Below are 12,436 nucleotides of genomic sequence, written 5' to 3'. Positions count from 1 at the left end.
CTTCCTTCCTTCCTTCCTTCCTTCCTTCCTTTCTTTCTTTCTTTCTTTCTTTCTTTCTTTCTTTCTTTCTTTCTTTCTTTCTTTCTTGTTTGCTTGCTTTTTGAGATGGAGTCTTGCTCTGTTGCGTGGGCTGGAGTGCAGTGGTATGATTTCGGCTCACTGTAACCTCTGTCTCCTGGGTTGAAGCAATTCACCTGCCTCAGCCTCCCAAATAGCTGGGATTACAGGCACCTGCCACCATGCCCAGCTAATTTTTGTATTTTTAGTGGAGACGGGTCTTTGCTATGTTGGCCAGGCTGGTCTTGAACTCCTGGCCTCAAGTGATCCGCCTGCCTTGGCCTCCTAAGGTGCTGGGATTACAGGTGTGAGCCACTGTGCCTGGCCAGCACCAGAGCTTTCTTTAGACTAATGTGCCTTAACTGTTAGTAATCAGAATCTTTTTCTGCAGCCTCTTTTATCTCACGAGGTTACCTGAGATTTGAGTCCTATTTTCCCTCCCTTCACAGGGGGTTACAGTACCTGTTGGTGTAATTCAACGGACTGGGGAGCAGTGTGAACCACAAGAGAGGTCCTCTTGGTCCATTCCACACTTCAAAGATGAGGAAGCTGCCGGGTGTGATGGCTCATCCTGTAATCCTGGCAGTTTGGGAGGCCGTGGTGGGAGGATAATTTGAGGCCAGGAGTTTGAGACCAGCCTGGGCAATATAGTGAGACCTCACCTCTACAAAAATAAAATAAAACAAAATTAGCTAGGCATGGTGGCATGTGCCTGTAGTCCTAGCTACTTGAGAAGCTGAGGTGGGAGGATTGCTTGAGCCTGAGGAAGTTGAGGCTCAAGATCGTGCTATTGCACTCCAGCCAGGGCAATGGAGTGAGACACTGTCTAAAAAAAAAAAAAAAAAAACCCACACACAAAAAATGAAGAAGCTGAGACTCAGAGGGGCTTCCTGAGACAGCATGACAGCAGCAGGCCCAGGGGCAGGTCTACAGCATCACAGCTGCTAGGCTGTCCAGCACTCTCCATCCTAGCTCAGAAGGGACTCCCATTAGAAGCTGTTGTCCCAGGAACTTACCCAGGCTCCAGGACAGCCTGGCCTGGCTCTCAGACCACTGCTGTACTTCTCTCTCGGCAGATCGGTGGGGGCAGGAACATGGACCACCACGTCCTGCACGTGGCTGTGGATGTCATCAGGGAGTCTCGGGAGATGCGGCTGCAACCCTTTAATGAGTACCGCAAGAGGTTTGGCATGAAGCCCTACACCTCCTTCCAGGAGCTCGTAGGTGAGCAGTTGTTTCCTGGATGCAGTCCCTGCCCTTGAGGGACTGGCAGCAAAGTCAGGGAGACATCAAGGAAATAGAACGGGACCATGCATGCAGCAATGTGTAACAACAGACTTACAACGGGCGTGGAAGTGCTGTGCCGGGGTGGTAAATAATCCTGCTTGGGGAGAGAAGGTGACTTTTCAGCTGGGTTTGGAGAACAAATGGCAGTTTCCAGTGGGAGAAGAGAGGGAGGAGCATTTTAGGCAGAGCCATAGAAAGTACAAAGGCATAGAGGTCAGACAGCAGGTATCTGGGGAAACAGTCGTAGATGTGGCTGGGGCAAGGGGCTTATGCTGTGGGGGTGATTAGTGGTGGGAGGTTGGGGCCAAACCATGTAGAATCTTGGCTTTCATACTAAATATTTTGGGTTTTATTCTGTCTAGTGCTTTCTAAGTACCCACTTATGGGCCAGCTGCATAAAAATCACTTAGAAAGCTGATTAAAATACCAAATCTCAGATGCCTGTCCTGCAGATTCTGATTCAACCATCCTGGGTGGTGCCCAAGAATCTGCATATTCATATGAATAGAGTATATATACATATATATGAATATATATGAATAGAGTATATATACATATATATGAAGAGTATATATACATATATATCAATATTATACGAAGGAGTATATAGACCAAGTAATATACTCAATATTATACATATACATATGTATACACATATACATATACACACATCTATATAAATATGTATGTATATATAAATATATATGTGTGTATATATAAATATATGTGAGTGTGTGTATATATATATATATATATCCCCCAAGATCCTCAGATATTGGGCAGCCAAGTTGCCAACCCTTGTCACATACAGTGGGGAGCCACTGAAGCAGGGTGTGACATGGCCCATGAGAGTTCCCAATGGAGGATGGATTTGAGGAACCGGGCAGGGAAGCAGGGAAGCTTCACATCTGTCTCCCCTTGGCCACTATCCATGAACATGTGGGTATTGCAGAGTGGAGCAGATTCTGTACCTGAGTTCCCTGAGATCCTGAAACAGCAATCTTTGTTATTCTTTAGTCTCCCATGGGAAATGGTCCCCGGAGCAGAAGGAACACTGCCACTGAATTTCTGTGTGAGCTCGGACATGTTACATCTTTGAGCTCTAGTAATAAAAGGGCTTGGCCCAGGCTAAGGTCTTGAAATCTGTCTGTGAAGGAAGCAAGATGGGGAGCATTCTCCTTTATGTAATCATCAGATAATTAGGGCCCAGAGTTGCTCAAGGTTACAGGCTGTTTGGGGGCAGATCTAGGCCTCTGACTTTCTCTTTAGTAGCATTTTCCTTCCCTAGACCCAGTCCCTGAGGAGGAGCAATTTGTGATTTTCTTCTTGACCCTTTTCCCCAGTGCCAACCAGGCCAAATTCTAGGGCACATGCTCAGTTGCTCACGTTATTCTCCTGGAGTCCCTATTATCCCCAGAAAAAGGTGGACAGAGAAGGGTCACACCCCAGGTTGACCTTAATGGCATCATGAATCTGACGCTAGCGTTTCCCCTTATCTCCTTGCAGGAGAGAAGGAGATGGCAGCGGAGTTGGAGGAGCTGTATGGAGACATTGATGCGTTGGAGTTCTACCCTGGGCTGCTTCTTGAAAAGTGCCATCCAAACTCTATATTTGGGGAGAGTATGATAGAGATTGGGGCTCCCTTTTCCCTCAAGGGTCTCCTAGGGAATCCCATCTGTTCTCCGGAGTACTGGAAGCCGAGCACATTTGGCGGCGAGATGGGCTTTAACATCGTCAAGACGGCCACACTGAAGAAGCTGGTCTGCCTCAACACCAAGACCTGTCCCTACGTTTCCTTCCGTGTGCCGGATGCCAGTCAGGATGATGGGCCTGCTGTGGAGCGACCATCCACAGAGCTCTGAGGGGCAGGAAAGCAGCATTCTGGAGGGGAGAGCTTTGTGCTTGTCATTCCAGAGTGCTGAGGCCAGGGCTGATGGTCTTAAATGCTCATTTTTTTCTGGTTTGGCATGGTGAGTGTTGGGGCTGACATTTAGAACTTCGAGTCTCACTCATTATCTGGAATATTGTGATTCTGTTTGTTCTTCCAGAATGCTGAATTCCTTGTTAGCCCATCAGATTGTTAGGAGTAGTTCTCATTTGGTCTGCCAGAATACGGGGTTCTTAGCTGACAATCTAGAATGTCAGATTTCTGGTTGATTTGTAACACAGGCATTCTAGAATGTGGAGCTACTGATGAAATCTGCTAGAAAGTTAAGGGGTTCTTATTTTGCATTCCAGAATCTTGACTTTCTGATTGGTGATTCAAAGTGTTGTGTTCCTGGCTGACGACCCAGAACAGTGGCTCGTATCCTAAATCTGTCAGCATCTGAGTTTCTAGAATGTGGATTTGATTCATTTTCCTGTTCAGTGAGATATCATAGAGTGGAAGAGCCTAAGGTCCAACAAGAATGCATTCCCTGAATCTGTGCCTGCACTGAGGGGGCAAGGAGGTGGGGTGTTCTTCTTGGGACCCCCACTAAGACCCTGGTCTGAGGATGTAGAAAGAACAGGTGGGCTTTATTCATGCCTTTGGTTGGAAGCTACCAGGGCTCTATCCCCATCCAGGTCTTGACTCATGGCAGCTGTTTCTCATGAAGCTAATAAAATTCGCTTTCTAAAGTTGCCTGTTATATCTCTTTTGGTCCCATCCCCCAAAGCGGAGGCAACCGAATGTGGCTAGCCTTTCTCCTAGCCACAGCTGGGCGTGCTAGAGGTTGCAGCATGAGATTTTCTGCTGGGATCCCTGGGCCCATCACTGTGTAGACATGTTACCACTGGAGCTTTCTTTTTCTCTGTGGGCCAGGCACTGCCCTTTTCAGGATGCTCTCCTAAAATATCCATTGCCCCAGCCCCGGGAGATATAACTTTCAGTTCTCATCATCTGATTAAAACAACTTCCTCCCTTACAGAGCAAACAACAGAGGGACACCCGGGGAGGAAAGCACATACTGTGTGCCAATTTCACTCTTTCAATTCTCATTTGTTCTCACACCAACAGTGTGAAGTGCGTGGTATAATCTGCATTTCAAAACCAAGGAAGCAGCCTCAGAGTCGTTGTGTGACACGCCAAACGCAGGCTGAGTCCAGAGCTTGTGCTCCTCTTGATTCCTGGTTTGACTCAGTTCCAGGCCTGATCTTGCCTGTCTGGCTCAGGGTCAAAGACAGAATGGTGGAGTGTAGCCTCCACCTGATATTCAGGCTACTCATTCAGTTCCAAACATGTATTTTCCTAAGTGCTTACTATGTGCCAGTTCCTGTAACAGGTGTGGGGACACAGCAGTGAGTAATCAATGCAGACAAGGTTCTGCCCTTATGGAGCTCACACTCCAGTGGCAGAGAAACAGACCATAAATAAGGAAACAATGAAATAAGATATATATATATATATACACCAGGTAAGTGTGACTTCCCTTCTAACCCACTCTGCTCTGTCCTCCCCTACTGCGCTCTCAAGACCAGAGACCCAACAGCAGTGATCTCAGGCGCCCTCCACCCCAGTCCCAAGACCCTTTTCTCAGGACCTCTGTAGGCAGCAGAGAGAGAGGACAGAGGGGTAAGATGGGGGGTTGAGGGAAGGTTCTTCATGATCCATACTTTGGGCTTAGCATTTCTCAGGAAGAACTATGGCCCAGAAACAACAGGGGAAACTAGAGTTCAGTCTGACAGTCCTTGGGGTTAAGTCTCCTGTCTTATAGTCCAGAAAATCCTGTTTCTCCTTAGTTGCCTGGAAACTGCTCCCATCATTCCTTCTGGCCCCTGCTGAATGCAGGGAATGCAATCCTTCCCTGCTCTAGCAGTGGCTCTGATGTAGAAAGATCCTTTGGATGCTGGAAGTGTCCATGAAGAGCTTGTGTCCTGTCCTTTCTTGCAGATTCTTTCCCCTCTTCTGCTAATACCTCTTACTTTGCTTGAGAATCCTCTCCTCTCTTACTAATTTCAGTCTTGGTGGTTCTATCGGGGTGCATTCTGGCCAAGGGGTGGGCCTGTGAATCAATCCTGGGCAATCAGACACCCTCTCCTTAAAAACTGGCCCATGGAGACTGAGGTCACTGACTCTGATTCATCGCCACAGCTGGCTCTGACAAGATGGTCCATTTGTTTCTGCTTCTGAGATCCCCAGGGCAGCCTGGATCCCTGCCCTTCTCAAGACTTTAGCTCTTCCTTCCATCTGGTGGCCTATTCCAGGAATTCCTCTTTTGCTTAAATCAGTTGGAGTTTGTGTCTGTTGCTTGTAATCAAGCCTTTATGGCTGCCTGGCTAAGTGACACAAGCACTTTAATGGCCTGGAGGGACTTTTAATCAGTGAAGATGCAATCAGATGAGTGTTTTGGAAAGAGCACCCTCACTCAGGAAGGGTGGACAACAGAGCAGAGCAGGATGGACAGGAAGCTGGCAGAACTGAGGAGGCTACAGCTGTGGTCCAACCAGGAGCTGACGGCAGCTGGGGCTAGGGGAAGGGCTTTGGGGATGGAAGAATGGGATGGGTTCCAGAGGTATTCCTCTCTTGAATGCAGGTGCCTAGATTAGGTAGACTTTGCTTAGCATGGACAACTGCACATGAAAGTTTTGCAAAGGGAAGCAGGCTAAATGCACCAAAAAGACTTCTTCAGAGTGAATAATCTTAATGCTTGTAATTTGAACATTTGTTCCTGGAGTTTTGATTTGGTGGATGTGATGGTTGGTTTTATTTGTCAGTTTGGCTGGGCTATAGCACCCAGTTATTTAATCAAACATTAATGTAGGTGTGGCTGTGAAGGTATTTTGTAGATGTGATTAACATCTACAATCAGTTGACTTTAAGTAAAAGAGTACTTAAATAATTTGGGTGAGCCGCACCTAATTAGTTGAAAGACCTTAAGAACAAAAACTGCAGTTTTGTGGAAAAGAAGAAACTGCCTCAAGGCTATAGCCATCAACTCCTGCCTGAGTTTCCAGCCTGCTAGTCTGCCCTATGGATTTCAGGTTTGCCAACCCCAACAATTGTGTGAATTAATTTCTAAAAATAAAGCTATATACAGCCATTCTTTGGTATTTGTAGGGGATTTGTTTCAGGGATTGCTATAGATACCAAAATCTGTGGTTCCTCAAGTCCTTTATATAAAGTGCTACAGTATTTGCATATAACCTATGTGCAGTCTCCGTATAACTTCAATCATCTCTAGATTACTTACAATACCTAATACAGTGTAAATGCTAGTTCTTATACTATATTTTTTCTTTGTATTATTTTTATTGTATTATTATTTTGAATATTTTGATCTGCATTTGGTTGAATTCACAAATATGGAACCCATGGATATGGAGGATATGTGCATATGTATATAGTATAGTGTATCCTCCATATATATATTCAAGATATATATATGTTTATATTTATATATATATTCTCTCTCTCTATATATATATAAATATATATATATATATTTCTACTTCTCTCAGTAATAATGCAAGAACAGAAAACCATATACTGCATGTTCTCACTTAATCATGGGAGCTGAATGATGAGAATACATGGACACATGGCGGGGAATAACGCACACTGGGGCTTGTTGGAGGGTGGGAGGCGGGCCATCAGGAATAATAGCTAAAGGATGCTGAGCTTAATACCTAGTTGATGGGATGATCGGTGCAGCAAACTACCATGGCACACGTTTACCTGTGTAACAAACCTGCACATCCTACACACGTAACCAATAGATGTATATTATTATTTGAGTTCCAATAATCAAATAATACACAAACCCCTGTATTATTTGATTATTGGAAATTAAATTATAATAATAATATACATATATTCTATTGGTTCTACTTCTCTGGAGAACCCTGACTAATACAATGGGTGATTCATTCAGGACTCTCAATGCAAACAACAGAGCCTTCTCTAGACTGTATAAACAGGAAGGAATTTATTATAGGACATTACATAGCTCATGGAGCCACTGGGAGGACCAGGGAATTAGGCTTGGAGGCTTTGCACCTAGGAATGGTGGCCACTGTCCAGTGGAGATGCCTCTACTACTGCCATGGACACAGCCATCTCAAATGACACGTTTGCTGCCCAAACCCCACTACTGCTGCCCCCCAAAACAGGCTGCTTCTACAGCCACTCTTGCTGGAAAATGGATTCTGTACAATACTTGCTTCCTCTCTTTTCTCTACTTAGAATTAAAATTATCTTTATTTTGTGTCTGATCAGTGGAGCCCAGCTCATGTGTCTGTACTGCAGCTACAAGGAAGAATGGGAAAGTGAGTTTTCTGGTTTGTGCCTTGAAAAGGAGGAACCCATAATGAGGAAAATTCGTCATACATAGGAAAGGTATTCAAAGGGGCTGGGAAACATGGAAAGTCTACTTCAGTGAATCTGAATTTTCTTACTTCTGTTCTGCCTCTGTAGGCCCTATCCCTAGAATGCTACAAAGACCATCACAATGGCCTTACTGTTGACCTGGTAGCAGCTCAATATTGTTGCAAGCAAAGAGCTTAAGAAGTGAAGTTATGTAATTACAGAACAACAGAGAAACAAAGACTGTTGAGTACACACAGTCCACTCTTTTAGTAATTTTTGAGTTCAAAAAAGTGTCAACAACGCAGGAGGTGAGCAAGAAGGCAGAATAGAAGCTTCTACCAATTGTCTTCTCCACAGGAACACCAAATTTAACAACTATCTACACAAAAATGCACCTTCATTAGAACCAAAGTTCAGGTAAATTATTGCAGTACCTGGTTTTAACTTTGTATTACTGAAAGAGGCACTGAAGAGGGTAGGAAAGATGGTCTTGAATTGCCAGAGCCATCCCTCCCCAGATCCCCGGCAGGAGCCATATGGCATAGAGAATCTGTGTAGGGAGAGTGTAGTGGTTGTAGGATTTTGTGTTAGAACTCAGTGTTGCCTTGTTACAGCGGAAAGCAATACGAGGTCAAACTCAGCTAATACCCATGAGGGAGAATTTAGACCAGCCCTAGCCAGAGGGGAAAACCATCCATCCTAGTTGCTGAATGGGCTAAAGGGCTCTGGGGTTCTAAGTAAACTTGAAAGGCAGTATAGACCACAAGGATTACAACTCCTAGGAAAGTCTGATCTGCGCTTGGAGCCAGTGGACTTGAGGGGCATGTGACCTGCTGAGATAGCCAAAAGAGTGCTTGCGCCACCCCTCTCCCAACCCTCGGCAGTGCAGCTCACAGCTCTGAAACAGAGACTCCTTTCTTCAGCTTGAGGAGAGAAGAGTAAAGAGGACTTGTCTTGCAACTTGGATATCAGCTCAGCCACAGTAGATTAGGGCACTGGGCAGAGTCCTGAGGCACCCATTCCAGGACCTAACTTCCAGATGACATTTCTAGACACACCCTGGGCTTATATGGGCCATATAAGGCAGAAGGGAACCTGCTGCCATGAATGAAAGGATCTAGTCCTGATAGTATTCACCACCTGCTGACTAAAGTGCCACTGGGCCCTGAATAATCAGCACCTGTAGCCAGGTAGTACACACTATGGCCCTTGAGTGAGATTCTGAGATGTGCTGACTTCAGGTGTGACCTAGCACTTTCCCAGCTGTGGTGGCTATGGGGAGAGACTCCTTCTACTTAAGAAAAGCAGGAGGAAAAGTAAAGGGGATTTCGTCTTGCAGCTTAGGTACTAGCTTGGCCACAGTGGGGCAGAGCACCAAGTGGGCTCTCAGGGTCCCTGATTCTAGGCCTTGGCTCTTGCACAGCATTTCTGGATTTGACCTGGGCCAGAGGGGAGACCACTGCCCTGAGAGGTGAGTCCCAGGCCTGGCAGCATTCACCACAAGCTCATTGAAGAACCCTTGGCCTTGCGTGAACATTGGTGGCAGCAGGCAGTACTCCCCATGGGCCTGTGGTGGTGGCGGCCATGGGGAGAGACTCCTCTGCCTGTGGGAAGGGGAGGGATGAGTGGCAAAGACTTGTCTTATGGCTTTGTCTGCAGCTCAGCTGCAGTAGAATAGAACACAAGGCAGATTCTTAAGATTTTCAACTCAAGGCCCTGGTTCCCAAACAGCATCTATGGACCTGCTTGGGGGAACTTGCTGTCCTGAAGGAAAGGACACAAGCTTTGGCTGACTTCACCACCTGCTAACTGTAAAGCCCTAAAGCCTTGAGTGAACAAAGGTGGTAGCCAGATAGTGGTTATAATGGGCCTTGGGTAAGACACAGTGCTGTGCTGGCTTCAGGTCTGACCTAGTGCAGTCCCAGTGGTGGTGGCCACAGGGGTGCTTGTGCCACCCCTCCCCACTGCAGGCAGCTCAGCACAGAGACAGAGACTCTGTCTGTTGGGACTCTGTCTGTTGGGAGAAAGGAAGGGAAGAGAAAAAGAATATTTGCCTGGTAATCCAGACCTTATCCAAGATCTTATCCAAGACCACCAAGTGGTACCTCTATAAGTCTGCAAGAGCCGCAGCATTTCTGGGCTTGGGGTGCCTCCTAATGTAGATATGACTACAGTGACCAAAAACTTAGATAACAACACCCAGGTCTCTTCGAATACCTGGAAAACCTTCCCAAGAAGGATGGGTACAAACAAGCCCAGAATGCAAAGACTACCATAAATATCTAACTTTTCAATGCCCAGACACCAATGAACATCCACAAGCATCATCATCATTCAAGAAAATATGACTTCATGAAACAAAGTAAGTCAGTCACCAGGGATTGATTCTAGAGAGATAAAATATGTGATCTTTCTCTATCTCTCAGAGAAACGTCATATATCTACACCTCTAGACCTTTCAGATAGAGAATTCGAAATAGTTATTTTGAGGAAACTCAATGAAGTTCAAGATAATACAGAGAAGGAATTCAGAATCCTATCAGATCAACTTATCCAAGAGACTGAAATAATTAAAAAAAATCAAGCTGAAATTCTTAAGTTGAAAAATGCAACTGACTACTAAGGAATGCATCAGAGTCTCTTAATAGCAGAATTGATCAAGGAGAAGAAAGAATTAGTGAGCTTGAATATAAGCTATTTGAAAATACATGGCCAGAGGAGACAAAAAGAATAAAAAACAATGAAGCACATAAACAAGATCTAGAAAACAGTCTCAAAAGGGCAAATATGAGAGTCATTGGCTTCAAAGAATTGGTAGAGAGAGAGAGAGAGAGATAGGGGTAGAAAGTTTATTCAAAATGATAATAGCAGAGAGCTTCTCGAACCTAGAGAAAGATGTCAATATTTAAGTAGAAGAAGGTTATAGAACATCAAGCAGGTTGAACCCAAAGACTACCTCAAGGCATTTAACAATCAAACTCCCAAAGAGCAAGGATGAGAAAGGAACCTAAAAGCAGCAAGAGAAAGGAAACAAATAACATACAACAGAACTCCAATGTGTCTGGCAGCAGTTTGGTGGAAACTTTACAGGCCAGAGGAGAGTGGCATGACATATTTAAGGTGCTGATGGAAAAAAACTTTTACCCTAGAATAATATATCCAGAAAAGTTATCCTTCCAGCGTTAAGGAGAAGTAAAGACTTTCACAGACAAAAACTGAGGGATTTCATCAACACCAGACCTGTCCTACAAGAAATGCTAAATGGAGTTCAATCTGAAAAAAAAAGAATGTTAATGAGCAAGAAGAAATCAACTGAAAGTACAAAACTTGTTAGTAATAGTGGGTACACAGAAAAACACTGAACACTGTAATTTTGTTATACTTAAAATATATATAAGTGGTGTACACCTAAGATATATGTTAAGTATACTTAAGATATACTACTTGTATCTTACGTAGAAAGACTAAAAGATGAACTGTTAAAAATAACACCTACAACAACTTTTTAAGACCTAGACAGTACAATAAGATATAAATAGAAACAACAAAAGTTGAAAAGTGAGGGGAACAAGCTGAAATGTAGAGTTTTATTAGCTTTCTGTTTGCTTATTTGTTAGTTTTTTAAAGTAATCAGTGTTAAATTGTCATCAATTTAAAACAATGGGTTATAAATGTTATTTGCAAGCCTCATGGTAACCTCAAATAAAAAAAATACAATGGATACATAAAAAATAAAAAGCAAGAAATTAAAACATACCACCAAAGAAAATCACCTTCACTAACAGGAAGACAAGAAGGAAGGAAAGAAGGAGGAGAAGACAACAAAACAATCAGAAAACAAATAAGAAAATGGCAGGATAAGTCCTTACTTATCAATAATGACGTTGAATGCACATGGACTAAACTCTACAATCAAAAGACATAGAGTGGCTGAATGAATAAAAAGACAAGATCCAATGATCTGTTGTCTACAGGAAATACACTTTACCTATAAAGACACATAGACTGAAAACAATGGGATGAAAAGGTATTCCAGGAAATGGAAACCAAAAAAGAGCAGGAATATCTATACTTAAATGAGACAAAATAGATTTCAAGACAAAAAGTATAAGGAGAGAAAAAGAAGATTATTATATAATGATAAAAGATTCCAATAAACAAGCAGATGTAACAATTGTAAATATGTATGCACCCAACACTGGAGCACCCATATATATAAAGCAGTTATTATTAGAGCTAGAGAAAGAGACCACAATAGAAAAATTGGGGTATTCAATCCAACTGGATTCTTCAACACCCCACTTCAACATCCTGCTTTCAACATACCCCACTCTTAGCATTGGACAGTTGGGGACTTCAACACCCCACTTTCAGCACTGGACACATCTTCCAGACAGAAAATCAACAAAGAAACATTGGACTTAGTCTACTATAGACCAAGTGGACCTAAGAGATATTTACAGAACATTTCATCCAGTGGCTGCAGAATACACATTGTTTTTCTCAGCACATAAATCATTCTTAAGGACAGACCATATGATAGGCCACAAAACAAGTCTTAAAACATTAAAAAAAAATGGAAATAATGTCAAATATCTTCTCTGACTACCATGGAATAAAATTAGAAATCAATAACAAGACGAATTTTGTAAGCTGTACAAACACATGGAAGTTAAACAATACATTCCTGAATGGCCTGTGGGTCAATGAGTAAATTAAGAAGAAAATTTAAATTTTTCTTGAAACAAATGAAAATGGAAACACAACATACCAAAATGTATGAGATACAGCAAAAGTAGTACTTAG

General features: G+C 43.4%; 1 protein-coding gene across 3 annotated transcripts in view; it reads left to right on the top strand.

Annotated features, from left to right (window-relative positions):
• PTGS1 (prostaglandin-endoperoxide synthase 1) overlaps positions 1-3,966 on the top strand; it is a 23,737-nt gene extending 19,771 nt beyond the window's left edge. For all 3 annotated transcript variants that reach the window (XM_017884246.1, XM_017884244.1, XM_017884247.1), the window contains 2 exons: positions 1,134-1,281; positions 2,851-3,966. In XM_017884246.1, the coding sequence (XP_017739735.1) occupies positions 1,134-1,281; positions 2,851-3,206 (504 nt within the window). In that variant the 3' untranslated portion in view covers positions 3,207-3,966. The remainder of the gene's footprint in view (positions 1-1,133; positions 1,282-2,850) is intronic.
• The last annotated feature ends 8,470 nt before the right edge of the window (positions 3,967-12,436 follow it).

The sequence above is a fragment of the Rhinopithecus bieti genome, unplaced genomic scaffold (assembly GCF_001698545.2).
Source record: "Rhinopithecus bieti isolate Rb0 unplaced genomic scaffold, ASM169854v2 scaffold_13710, whole genome shotgun sequence".
NCBI classification, from domain to species: Eukaryota; Metazoa; Chordata; class Mammalia; order Primates; family Cercopithecidae; genus Rhinopithecus; species Rhinopithecus bieti.
This window is presented reverse-complemented; position numbering and strand designations above follow the sequence as displayed.